The sequence below is a fragment of the Rousettus aegyptiacus genome, unplaced genomic scaffold (genome assembly GCF_014176215.1).
Source record: "Rousettus aegyptiacus isolate mRouAeg1 unplaced genomic scaffold, mRouAeg1.p scaffold_m13_p_4, whole genome shotgun sequence".
Taxonomy (NCBI): Eukaryota; Metazoa; Chordata; class Mammalia; order Chiroptera; family Pteropodidae; genus Rousettus; species Rousettus aegyptiacus.
The window spans coordinates 151,164,717-151,176,754 of record NW_023416307.1 but is presented as its reverse complement, the minus strand read 5'-3'; the positions used below and the strand labels follow the sequence as shown (position 1 = coordinate 151,176,754).

The 12,038-nt window shown below is 57.2% G+C and overlaps 1 protein-coding gene and 1 long non-coding RNA gene across 10 annotated transcripts in view; one reads left to right on the top strand and one right to left on the bottom strand.

The window, feature by feature from the left end:
• The window catches only part of VIPR1 (vasoactive intestinal peptide receptor 1), a 33,247-nt gene that overhangs the window by 5,246 nt on the left and 15,963 nt on the right, over nt 1–12,038 (bottom strand). For 5 of the 9 annotated variants that reach the window (XM_016163325.2, XM_016163332.2, XM_016163323.2 and 2 more), the window contains 7 exons: nt 9,798–9,905; nt 5,483–5,589; nt 4,052–4,158; nt 3,449–3,581; nt 987–1,140; nt 451–511; nt 188–254 (listed from right to left, as the gene is read on the bottom strand). In XM_016163325.2, the coding sequence (XP_016018811.2) occupies nt 188–254; nt 451–511; nt 987–1,140; nt 3,449–3,581; nt 4,052–4,158; nt 5,483–5,589; nt 9,798–9,905 (737 nt within the window). Of the gene's footprint in view, nt 1–187; nt 255–450; nt 512–986; nt 1,141–2,324; nt 2,853–3,448; nt 3,582–4,051; nt 4,159–5,482; nt 5,590–9,797; nt 9,906–12,038 lie in introns of those variants that run through there. The other 4 variants (XM_016163326.2, XM_016163328.2, XM_016163331.2 and 1 more) reach the window with 4 other exon arrangements.
• LOC118601681 lies at nt 3,071–7,176 on the top strand. The gene is made up of 3 exons (XR_004950501.1): nt 3,071–3,160; nt 3,489–3,590; nt 6,729–7,176. It is a non-coding gene; the product is annotated as an uncharacterized LOC118601681 (long non-coding RNA).

The following is a 12,038-nucleotide window of genomic DNA, read 5'->3' as shown; positions in this document are numbered from 1 at the left end:
ACACCCCTGAGGACTAGGCCCTCCGATCCATTTTCTCTACTCTAGAGGGACAATTTTGCATTAGGCATGGGGAAACCTAGGTTTCTGTTCTGACCTAGACACAGATTTCCTGACTGACCCGAGGTAAGGTGACCTCCCAATCTGGGCCTCAGTTTCCCCATCTCTAGGTGGTGGGAGGAGGCCTTACCAAGATGGAGGTGAGGATGGGGACTTTTAGGATCCACCACAGTAATGAGTTGATGTTGTTCCAGCACCTGGGCAGGGCATGGCAGGGGAGGAAAGGGGCTGTCCTCAGAGGTCAGCAGGCCTCCCAGATGTCCCCCGCTCTGCCCCCACACCCTTTAGAGACCACAGGCCCAGGGCCCATTGCTCCCAGGTCCCTTTTATCCCACTCAGGGGATCTGCCTCAAGTGATGGCAGCCAGGAAGAGGGGGCAGGGTGACAGCTCACCCATAATCCTCAAAATGAATCCTGCTGATGGTCCAGATCACGGTGAAGGTGCTGGGCAGCCCTGTCCAGGGCCAGAGGGGAGAGAAGTGGGATTTCAGGAGGCAAGGACAGAGGACGCAGGGGGAGGGTAAAGAGAAAGAAGCAGGGAGAGGGAGGGAGAGAGAGAGGGCAGGTTACCAGCACTGCAGGGGTTGTTCCCTGCGCTCCACTGGGGGGTGAAACTTTGTGCCCCGGGGGGGGCTGTGTCCACCCAAAGGGACGGTGTTTTCCTGATTTTGGTGGAGGCACTTTATAGACCAGTGGTGGCCCGGTGTGTTTCGAGGGCTAAAGGGGAAGTAGAAGGATGTCCACTGCACCTGTCTGTCCCACAGCTCAGCCCTGACATGGCAGCAGCCTGACAGCGCCTGCCCTGGGTCATGCATCTGGGGGACTTTGGTGGACCCATAGCCAAGAACCTTGCAGGCAGCGCCCCCTGGTGAGCTCCCTGGGCCTTACCCCCTCTGTTCCCAGCCTGGCCGCCCTCCCTGGTACCATACCCCAGCCGATGAGTATGTACCCCCAGAAGTACTTCCGCTCGGAGAAGAAGGAGACGGCAAGCAGGGTGTGCAGGTAGAGGCCCTCCACCAGCAGCCAGAAGAAGTTGGCCATGACACAGTACTGGAATAAGACCATGGCTGCCTTACAGCCCACCTGCAGGGGAAGGAGCAGAGAAGGGGGCTCACCTGGGCTAGCACGGGTCCCTGTCTGCCCACATCTCTGTCTGGGGTGACAAACGCAGTTACTATAAAGCCAAGTTAATCTTGGTTATTTTTGCATTATTCCCTTAAAAATGTTCTCAGTGATTTTCCAATCATCCCTGGTTTTAAATGATCTGATGCATTGGAATAAGCTTGTGATTTTAATTATCTAGACATCGATGTATCATCTATTCATCTTCTTATCTACATATCTATCCACCCATGTACCTATCTAACTATCCACCTGCCTATTTATTTATCTACCCACCCGCCCATTAGATGTCCACTACTAACTCACCCATCTATCTATGCATCCAACATCATCTTCTTCATGTTCTCATCTTTCAATCCATCCACGCACTCAACTGTTTGTCTCTCTATTCATCTACCTATCCTCTTACTAGACATCCACTACCAACCCGCACACCTAGCCATTTATCTATCCATTTATTCATCTACCTGTCCATCAATTTGCTTATCCATCCATCCTTCCCCTTATCTACCCACCCACCATCTACCCATTATCTATCCAATTTTTCTTACTTTATCCATCTGTCTTTCCACTTACTCAGCCATCCATGCACCTGTTTTTTTTTTTCAGATAGCCATCTACCTACCCATCCACTTACCCTGCCCCCCACTCCCCACCCTCATTCATCTTATTGCCACTCGGATGGAAGGTGGCTGGAATAGGTACGAGGGACCAGTCTTGCTTGCACTTGCAAGAGTCCCTCGAATGTGTGGGCCAGGGACTGTGGAGTGGGGCCCAGATGGAAGTGTCGAGGAGAGACGGGGACTGAGAAGAGGAAGTGGACAAGGAAGGAGAAATGGAAAGAGGAGGAGAGGGGAGGATGGCCATTTCTCCTGGGGGCCGGAGGAGCTAGTGAAAAGATGTGTTCCACAGGCAGGTGAGGGCAAGGGAAGAGTCAGGACGACCCCTGAGTAGGGCAAGCAGGGGCTATGGGCAGCCCACCTGGCATGATTAGAAGGTCTTCTGGGCCCTCGGTCCTTTCCCAGAACCAGTGTCCAGTTTCAGATCAAGCCCAGATACCTGTGAGCCAGAGGGTAAAGCCACCTCTTCCAGGAAGCCCTCTCGCTTCCACACTGCCCAAGGCCCAGAACATGGGTTCCTAATACCCTTCCTTCCTGGACCCTTGGCTTTGAGACATCCTCGGAGGGTGGGAAGTCCTCCTTCAGGTCACTCTTCAGTCCCTCCCGCTGCAGGCATGCCTGTTTCCCTCACTCTCCCACATTTGTGTTACGAGGAGAATAACTCAGCTCTCTAACGGGACAGTCATCTGTGCTTCTCCCAGCCCTTGGAAGCTTTACGTGTCTGGATCCTCTGAGGAGCTCTGGGAATAGCCGGGGGCGGGGGGCTCCCCTGGGTCTTCCCTTCCCTTTCTTGAGATGCCTGGGATTCCATCATCACAGTTTCACTCTTTGAGGAGAAGGTACTGCTGACCCGTGAAATCATGCACGGCCTCTGCCATTATGAAGCAGTGAGTCATGCCCCTCGGGAATGGGTGGGAGCCAGGGCTGGTCTGGAGCTCTCTGTCCTAGCTCGGGGGACGGTCAGGGGAGGGGGCCCTGAGCTCTGAATCACCTGGAGATGGATCCCTCAGTGGCGGCGATGGATTCTTAGATGCTCTCTTAAATTCCCTTCCTGAGGAAGCCCCAGAACTTACTGACAGCAAGGGCAGGACAGAAGAGGGGGGCTGTGTGTTTGGACTGGCTCCAGATGGTGATGGGGGAGTAGGAAGCGTGGCCTGGGAGCGGAGCCCTGGGTTTGCAGATGGCAGAGGGCAGAGTTGGAGGGAAGCTCGGAAGTCCTTGCAAAGATGGGGAGACTGAAGCTGGGAGTTTCCTAAGGTCACATGGGGAGTTAGCAACAGGGGTGGATGAAGGCTGTGGGCTCTGGCCACGAAGTGTCTCATTTCCCACCAAAGAGAAGCGTTTCTCGTTGGCAGCAGCAGGTCTGTGAACCCTCAGATGGCTGAGCACCGTCTCCTGCCGGGGTGCGGGGTAGGAGTGGGATTCAAGGGTCTGCCAGGTGGGGTCAAGGTGGGGTCTGGCCGTCTTTGGAAAGAGGAGGGAAAAGGGTAGGGGAGAGACAGAAAGAAAGAGGGGGCAGGAAAGAGAAAGAGAGAGAGAGAGAGAGAGAGAGAGAGAGAGAGAGACAGAGAGACAGGAGGGAGGGGAAGGGCACATTCGGCGGGGAAGATGAAGGAGAGGCGGGGGGTGGGCCTAGGTGGGGTCCTCACGGAGGCCTCAGAGCAGTTGTCCAACTCCTTGCTGTCGAAGAGGACCAGGTCTTTGATGAAGACGGAGACGGCCCTCAGGATGAAGGACATGAAGAGGTGCATGTGGATGTAGTTCCGTGTGCAGTGGAGCTTCCTGTGTGAGGTGGGCAGAGCTGGGAGCCGAAGGGGCCTCGGACCCCTGCCCCAACCAACACTGTCCAGTGCCCTGAGCAAAGGTCGGGCAGAGGGAGCACGTGGCCTCCGAGTGAGGGCCCTGCCCCAAAGGGGGGACTGGTCCCCAGGTATCCCATCCCTGGATGTAACCTGGCTTCCAAGTGACTCGGCCTCCAGGTGCCTCAGTCCAGAGCCCAGGCCCCACCCTCTGGCACCCTATCCCCAGGTGCAAGGCCATCCTGTAGGGAACTAGGCTACGACAGGTGGAACGCTGAGTCGCCCGCTGTCTCTAAGAGAGGCTGGTCTGGCAGGGGGGCTGGGGCAGGGACTGTGTGCTCCCCGGAGGATGACAGAGGAGAGGGGCAGAGCATGCCTGGGCCAGGCTGGGCTCAGGCACAGGGAGACCTGGCTAGGTTTGCTCTGTGGCTTGTTACCGGGGCTGCGCCTTACCTGAACAGGCTCAAGATGGCCATGGCAACCAGAAGAGTGGCGAGGGACAGGCCGTAGCCGATGGTGTAGCCGGTCTTCACAGAGGTATAGAACATTACCTGCTGCAGCTAGAGGAAGGTGGGGGAAGATCGTGGGTGCTGGGGGCCGAGCTCACCTAGATGCCTTGGCAAGGGTGGGAGCCCTGCACGCCCTGCCCTGGCAGAGGAGGAGGCTGAAGCCCGGACCCCCTGACCCCCTCCCTCCTTTCCGTTTCCACGGACAGGACAGGACAGGACAGCCTCCCAGGATAGGGGCTGAACCCCACCCCTCCCTCTGCTCCTTCATGGGAAATGTCGGCGGGGGAGTGTGAAGACCTAACACGGCCCGCGGTTCCTGCACCCCTCAGTCACGTGGCCGGCACCCCCATGCCAAGCCCGGGTTTGGCAGCCTAGGTGATCCACTCTGCCGGCCCTTCAGGCCGCGTGGGGCCTTCTCGCTGGTGCGGGGAGGGATGTGCACAGGGGACTGAGGGGGTGAAGGCGACGCTGTGGGGGTAACCTCACATTCGGGGCTCTCAGGGGCTGGCTCAGCAGGATGGGGGCAGTCGGCCTTTCCGGGGAGGAGGATCGAGCTGGATCCCAGAGGCTTCTTGCCAGTGCCCTTCGGATGTCCTCCCAGAGCCACCGTCACAGAGCAGGCCCCCCTGCCCCTCTTCCCCCCGCCCCCAGGAGAGGCGAGTGCTTAAGAGGGATTTAGGGGATTTAGGTCCTGCCCGGTTTTGAAGGCCTGGGAGGAAATTGCTTCCCTCTTGGGGGGCGTGAAGGCCCTGTCTGAGCGGGGGTCTGGGGCTGGGACAGCTGCCATCACCGACAGACAGACAGACACGTGCACACACGTGTTCACACCCCGAAGCAGCCAGGGCTCCTGGCTGGGGACGCCCGTCACACCCCTGCCTCTGCGTCGGTGTCCCTGCTGGGCTCCTGGCCCCACAGCCTCGCGGTGGCCACCTGCGCTTCACCTGCTCCGGGGCAGGTCCCTGTCCTGGGACTGAGGACCACGGTCCTGTCCCTGTCCGTGCCCCTGACTGGGTGTTGGGTACCCGAGGCCAGTTCCCTCCAGGATCTACACCTTGGCTTCCCCTCTGCATGTGACAGGGAGGGTGTGTCTGTCTGTCTTGCCATCTCCAGGGCTGGTGCTAAGCTCCCCAGAGGCAGTGGGGTGGCCTAGCCTGGTGGGGCGGGGGGGGGGGTGCAGCTTCGGCTTTTGCTGCTGTGAGTCATCCTCGCAAAAGCCCTATCCTGTCAAGCCCTCGGGAATGCAGGCCTGGAGAGGGAGGAGGCTGGGAGGGCAGGCCCCAGGGGTCCCTCCCACACGGATGGCAACCTCACCCCCCAGTGGGAGAGAGTGTAAGGAGCATAGCCAGCCTGGGGGGCGGGGTGCACTGAGGCCCACCTCTTCCGAACCTGATCCCTTGTCATTTGAGCCACAGGCAATGGGGTAGGGGCCAGGCTCCAGGTGTGTCCAGCCCTCTTCCGTGCAGCTGCGGCTCACGTTGAGGCCTGGGAGGAGGGCAGCAGGGGTGAAAGAAGAGGAGGTGAGGTGAGGGGCAGGGAGCTCCACGGAGCAGCTCGGGCCTGGCTGGCTGCGCTCTGCCCTGCCCCCACCAACTCTGCTGCGTGAGGCCCCAGGGCCTCGCGGGGGAACCTGGGGCAGGGAGAAGCCCCTCTGGGACGGCCAGGGGACCCTCTGGCACAGATGGCAGCCAGAGCAGACATTCCTGGGCTCGGCCCTGCCCCTTGTCATGTCTGAACCTGACCTCAGGTGCCATATAAACTCGGATCCTTGAAACAGATAGACTGGAACCTTAGCTCAGATGATCCCTGACCCCTGCCATGAGCTAAATGTTGGCCCTTGTCACAGGGCCACAGGAGCTGGTGTGGCATGTGATTTCTCTGTCCTGCACCTGGGTATGGACAGCAGCCCTTTGGCCGGGGTGAAGGGCTCAGGCCTGCTCGGTCCTCCTGGACCAGCCTGCCTGGGCCTGTGGGCCTGGGGGTCCCCTCACACCCGGCGGGGCCCCGATGCGTTGCTGCAGGGGGACCAAAGGCGATTGGCGGACACCTGATGGGGCGCAGATCTGAAATCCTCATAGAGAAGCAGGGGGTTCCTGGCGGGGGAACGTGCCCGGGGCCTGGGCAGAGGCATGTATGGGGGGGACTCAAGTGGCACAGCATTGCAGGAACTTGGGGCTGAACCATGCTGAGGCTGGGGCTCCAGGATACAGGACCACCGAGGGGGGATGTGAGATCAGGGGTACCCCCGAGGCTCCCCACTCTCCAGCCCTGAGGAGGTGTCCTCTTCCCTGAGAGGGAGGGGAGGGGTTAAATAGGAAATGGGTGAGCAAGAGAGGACTGTCCCCCCCACCATCCCAGGACCTATTGAAGAGGCACTTATCCAGGAAAAGGCTGGCCTGCCAGGCTTGTTGGGGTGGGAGAGAGGGAGGAGGACAGAGGAGGGGAAGGAGAGGGAAGGGAGGAGAGGGAGAGAGAATAAATAGGAGGAGGAGATACGTGGATGGAGCAAAAAGGGGGAGGGAGAGAAAAGTAGGAAAAGAGATAAGGTGAGGAGATGAGGAAGAGCCGAGGAAGAAGACAGGCCCTAATATCGTCACCCTCTAGTTCCTTCTCACCACCCCCAGCACCACCAGCATCATCATCGTCACCACCATCAGCACCACCAGCACCATCACTGTCAACACCGTCACCGTCACCATCACCGCCAGCATCACCATCGTCCTCACCATCACCGTCACCATCACCGTCACCGTCACCATCACCGCCAGCAGCATCACTATCATCACCATCAGCATCAGCATCATCAGTATCAGCAGCAGCAACATCCGCACTATCGACCATCATCAGCTTCATCGCAACTTTGGAGGACTTGTCGCGTGTCAGTGCTGAACAGAGCACTGTAGGCACAGTATCTTATTCAATCCCCTCAACCATCCAATGGGGAAGAGTCATCTGCAGGGCTGGGTGGCCTCTCCCAAGAGCCATGGGACTGTGGCCCGGGCCTCAAAGGGGACTGCTGTTGAAGAGATCTCAGACGTGGTCACCATGGGCTCTTGAGAAGCAGCCAAGAGTCCCCCCGCCCCCCCCCCCCACCCCCGCAGCCTGGGCCTGGGAACCAGCAGACCCCATGTGTGCAGCGGGGCATATGGAGGGTGTGTGCCAGGGAGGGGCAGGGAACTTGAACCCCACCTTCTCCCAATGTCGCAAAAAGAAGTCACGGCATGCCCTCCCTCACTCCGTTCTCCACGTGAAAAGCACCACTCAGCCACCGGAGGTAGAAATTGGGGAGTCGGATTTTCCCTATTCTCCTCTCTCCTCTCCCCCGTCGGTCCCCAGTCCTGTCCCAGCCTCTCTGTCCTCACTGCCACCACCATCTCACTTCCCCTGATTAGGTAGGAGCCTTCTGATGGGTCTCCCTGCTCAACTGCATCTTCCAGCCCCAAGAGAGCTGGAGGGATTGTTCCAGAACCCAGTCCTGACCATGGCACTCCCCTGCTGAAATCCATCGGTGGGATTCCCCTCCCATCCCAGCTGGAGCAGCTGTCTCAGGCGGGCATCAAGGCGTGACTCGGGGGTGGAGCCCGGGGGGGGGGGGAGGAGGTGTCCCATAAACCTGGTCACCACAGACGGTGTGTCGAGTTTTCTCAACCAAAATAGCTTTGCTATTTTTTGTTCCAAAGCAAGTCTCTTTAAATATTTGAAAGTAAAAATGCCGCAGATGAAAGACACGCAGACAACGCATTAAAGGAAAAGGACGTCTTGGTGCCCTGATGAGCAATGCCTCGGCTGGCCAACCCCCACTCCTAGGTATTTTTACCCAGCCTGGGCAAAAGGCTCCTTTCTAACCCTCCACTGTCTTTATCTTTTACAAGGCTTCTTCAGCTCTCCCTGTAGAACCAGGTCCTTTCTAACCCTTCTGGCGGGGGGGGGGACACACCTTCCCCCATCCTGGTACCCGAGGAGCCGGAGTTAGTATCACTCTTCCCCTGGACTTACTTACTTTGGAATTTTAAGTCAGTTGCTCACACCTTTCATTTAGTTGTTCAGGAAAACACACCCTCTTTTTACATTTGCAGCCCCTAACCCTTTCTCCTATTCCTGTCCATCATTTTCAGAGACTAGGACCTCCGAGTGTAGTTGTGCAGGTTGTTCACTGCACAAGGGCATCTGGATGGATGATAGGGGCTAAATTTTACTTCCTATTCGGCTTGCCCATAGGTGGGTTCTGGTGAGAGGCTGACTGCACGAGGAAGGGCTGCATTTTTCTTATCTGCACAAAGGCACTGTGTGGGCCCCACTGAGGCTGCCAGCCTCAGGATTAGTCAGATGGTGGGCCGGAGTCCAGGTTCTCCGTGAAGGCGCTGCCTTGATAATTCCAGCAGGGCCAGAAGGAAGAGCCGTCAGGAGGAATGCAATTAGCAGCATGTCAGGGAGGAAACGCAATTAGCAGGCACTTCCAGGGATCCAAGAGAAGGCTGGTTGCCAGGCTCTGCTGATGGGACGCACTATGCAACCTGCTGGAGTAACTCCTCCTCTCCTACCTGCCCAGGTGCTGGGTTCCCCTGGATGAGTGCTGGGCTAGGTGAATGCCATCCTGGAAAATGACATGCCTGTGACTGCTCCCAGATTCTGCAGGGAGGTCATCAGGGTCTCTCCTTAGCTGTTGAGGTCACAACACTGAACACTGACTGGGGTGCGAAACCAGCCTGCCCCAAAGAAACTGTTCGGTCTACCTCCGGTGCCCTTTACAAACAGGGAAACTGAGGTCCAGGGAGGAAGAGGCCACCTGGAGTGAGAGATGCCCAAGGGTCTTCCTGCTCACCCTCTGAATCCTGACCTAGATCCTGCTCCTCCCTCATCCCTCCCCATCCCACGGGATGTCGATCCTCTCAGTGATCCCCACAACCAGGATCTTTGCACGGTGGCTCTTCCCCCCGACTCCAGGTCTTTAGCTGCCCGTCCCCGAACACTTGCCTTACGTGGCTTCCCACCTTCTCTCCCTCCCAGCACTGTCATAAACGCCATTTATGACACGCGTGTTTGTTGTCTTAATAAATATCTCTCCAACTAGAACAGGACCTCCTTGTGGGCAGGCGGCATGGCTGTTTTACCTGCTCCCCGCCACTGCCACCCCGCGTTTGTCTAGCCCAGTGCCTGTCACAGTAATTCGTGCTGAATCAATATTCACTGAATGAAATGGCTGACCACACGATGCTGTAGCTTCTTTAATTACTCGGTAGCAAGAAAGCCTACTTCCTCAAATGCCTTCCCTTTTTCTCGTTTGCTTTATATGTGAACACGCATTCAAGTAGAACATGACAAGGTGTGTAAGGCCATGTGGTGGCTTCACGGAGCCAGAGAGGTCCTCAGCTCCAGGTGGCGAAAGACTGAATCATGAGTAGGCCAAGGCAACGGGAACATGGGAGCCATAATTTCATCCAGGATCTGTCAGTCAATCAGTTATGAATTGCTGAGCAAATATTTGGTGAGCACTTCCCACATGCTTATCTTTATGTGAAGAGCTAATCAAGTCCCATGAGTCCTTTGCATCCTCTTCCAGGAAGCCCCCCTAGATTGCTCTAGTCCCTCTGATCGCTTTCCTTTGCTTTCTTACTTTCTTGAGAGGAGAGTCCTCACTCTGGCCAGAGCCCCTTATGTCACCCAGCTCCCTCACTTCAACCCAGGGCTCTTACCTTGAACGTGGGAGAAGACCTGATAGATGGTGGGGCAGGCCAAGATGACCACCTGGCCCCGAGGGGTCGCCGGCCAGCAGGTGATGTTGTCCCACATCTTGCTGCAGCCTGTGGGGTGAAGGCAGGGGACACCTGGGTCAGCATGGCCCCCAGGTACCTCCGGGCTCGGGGCCTGAGCCCATCGGCTCCCACTCTCTTCCGCCTTTGAGAGCGGGGCACAGCCCTGCTCAGGCTGCACAGGGCCTGGCCTCACAGGGAACGGGGAGCAGGCAGAGCTCCAGCTTCAGGGTCCTTGGTGAGGGCTGGAGCACCCCGGGGTTGGGGGTTTGAACAGTAGTAGGTGATTCGTTTGTTGCGGGTAGGGGGCCTCACCCTACGCTTGGCGGGCAGGCGCCAGGCCCTGCGTGGTCCTGTACCGTGATGCACTATGCAGCTGCCGCAAGACTTTTAAATGAGCCACTGGGCCTTTACGTAGGCAACAACCTTCTGAAATGACCAGAGAGCCTGGACTCTTCCTCCATTGAGAATATAAGCACCAGGCAACCACGGCAGGGTGGGGCAGAGGCTTTAACATACACGGAGTTTTCCCGGAGTGCAGCTATGGAGTCAAGGGAGAAAAGCCTGGGCTTTGTTCCCTTCTGAACTTTACTGAGAGTTGTTTCACGTCCTGGAAAATCATGTTACCCACAGCAATGGTGCCCATGGTCTCTGAGTCACTGACGCAACCACCGCATGGACCAACCTGCATTTATGGGTCTCTTATTGCCCGAATTATAAGTGTAACCTTCAGACCACGTCTTATCTTTCAGTGTGATTGGGCCTGCGTAAACGGAGAGAGTATTTTCTTACAGGTTACTTTTCTTCTTGTTTTTCTTTTACGTTACGATTAGAACATCGGTTTTAACAAAATGAATGCGTGTGTCCTGAATTCCATTTCATAATAGTACAGGTAGCTTTAGAAAATCTATTTTATAAAAAGGAAGTGTTGTTTACGATGGGGTAATGGATATAGTGGGGTTCAGCTAGTTCTTAAAGAGTCTTCGTAAAACTCGCAGAGCACCACGGATGCCCCCAATTCAGCTGAGTTGTGACTTGGGATGGGGATGGCGATCGCCGGGGGTGGGGTGAGGGGGGCTCAGAGAAAACCCTGCATTGCAGGCTGTGTCTCCACCACGCACCTGCTGGCCGGAGGGTCAGGCTGGTGAAGGGTGCACAGTGGGGTCTCTAGGGGTCTGCTTCAACAGGCAGATGCGAATGCCATGGTTTGGCCTGTTTGGAGTCTGGGTGCCCCTCAGGGACTGAGACTCCTCTGGATCCCCTCCCGTGAGGGAGGCTTAATTGTCTCTTTGCAACGCTGCCAGTCCCATAGATTGGCTCGGGAAACCCAACCCCTGAGCCAAAGTCAGTGCCAGCTGGGCCCAGCCCAGCCCAGCCCAGGTCCGAAGGTTCGCACGTTCCCAAGAAGGGGGCCTGGGAAGAGGAGGCGGATGGATGTCCGAGCTTGAGGAAGAGCCTCAGGACTCTCGGGTGCTGGCGGGGGCTGTCAGTGGGGTGGGGGCTCCCTGTTCAGGACTACGCACCTGCAGCCGGAGGCTGAGAACAACTGGATCCGCAGGGCCCGGCCAGAGAGCACAGCCTGCCTTCCTTGGGGATCCAGAAACTTCTGCCCCACCCTATCCTGAGGCTTCTGTGGCCTCCCTCTGGTTCCCAGTCCCTCCTCCATTCCTGTGGTGGGGCCCTGCAGGCCAGTGAAATCCTGCTAGTGGTTCAAGACTGTTAATAACATCCGCCAACACTTGTGCAGCCTTTGTATGTGGGAGCACCTGTTTGACCCTCTTTAAGTGAATAACTTATTTAACCCTCCCGCTTAACAGATGAGTTGCTGAGGCATAAAGCCGTCAGTCACTAGCGGTAGCCAGTTCCCATGCTCCCTTTCCAGCAGACCTGTTGCTCTCCTGCTCTGAAATGCTTGATGCTGCATCTCTGGGCATTTTGCTCTGCTGGGTTTTGTTTAGGCCTCTCCGACAGCTCTGGGCATACACTCCCTGCTTTGCAGGCTGGCTGTTGTGTCTGGGCATTTGCCAGACTTTGGGTCTCTGGGTCTCCAGCTGCGGCACATTTCAGGGAGCAGGTGTGGAGCTGGGTCTCTGGCCCTGAGCTCAGCTTCATCAGAGGCAGCACCAAGGAGAGGGAGACTGAGTCCTGACTTTGTAGGGGCCACCCTTGGCCACGAGGAGTCTC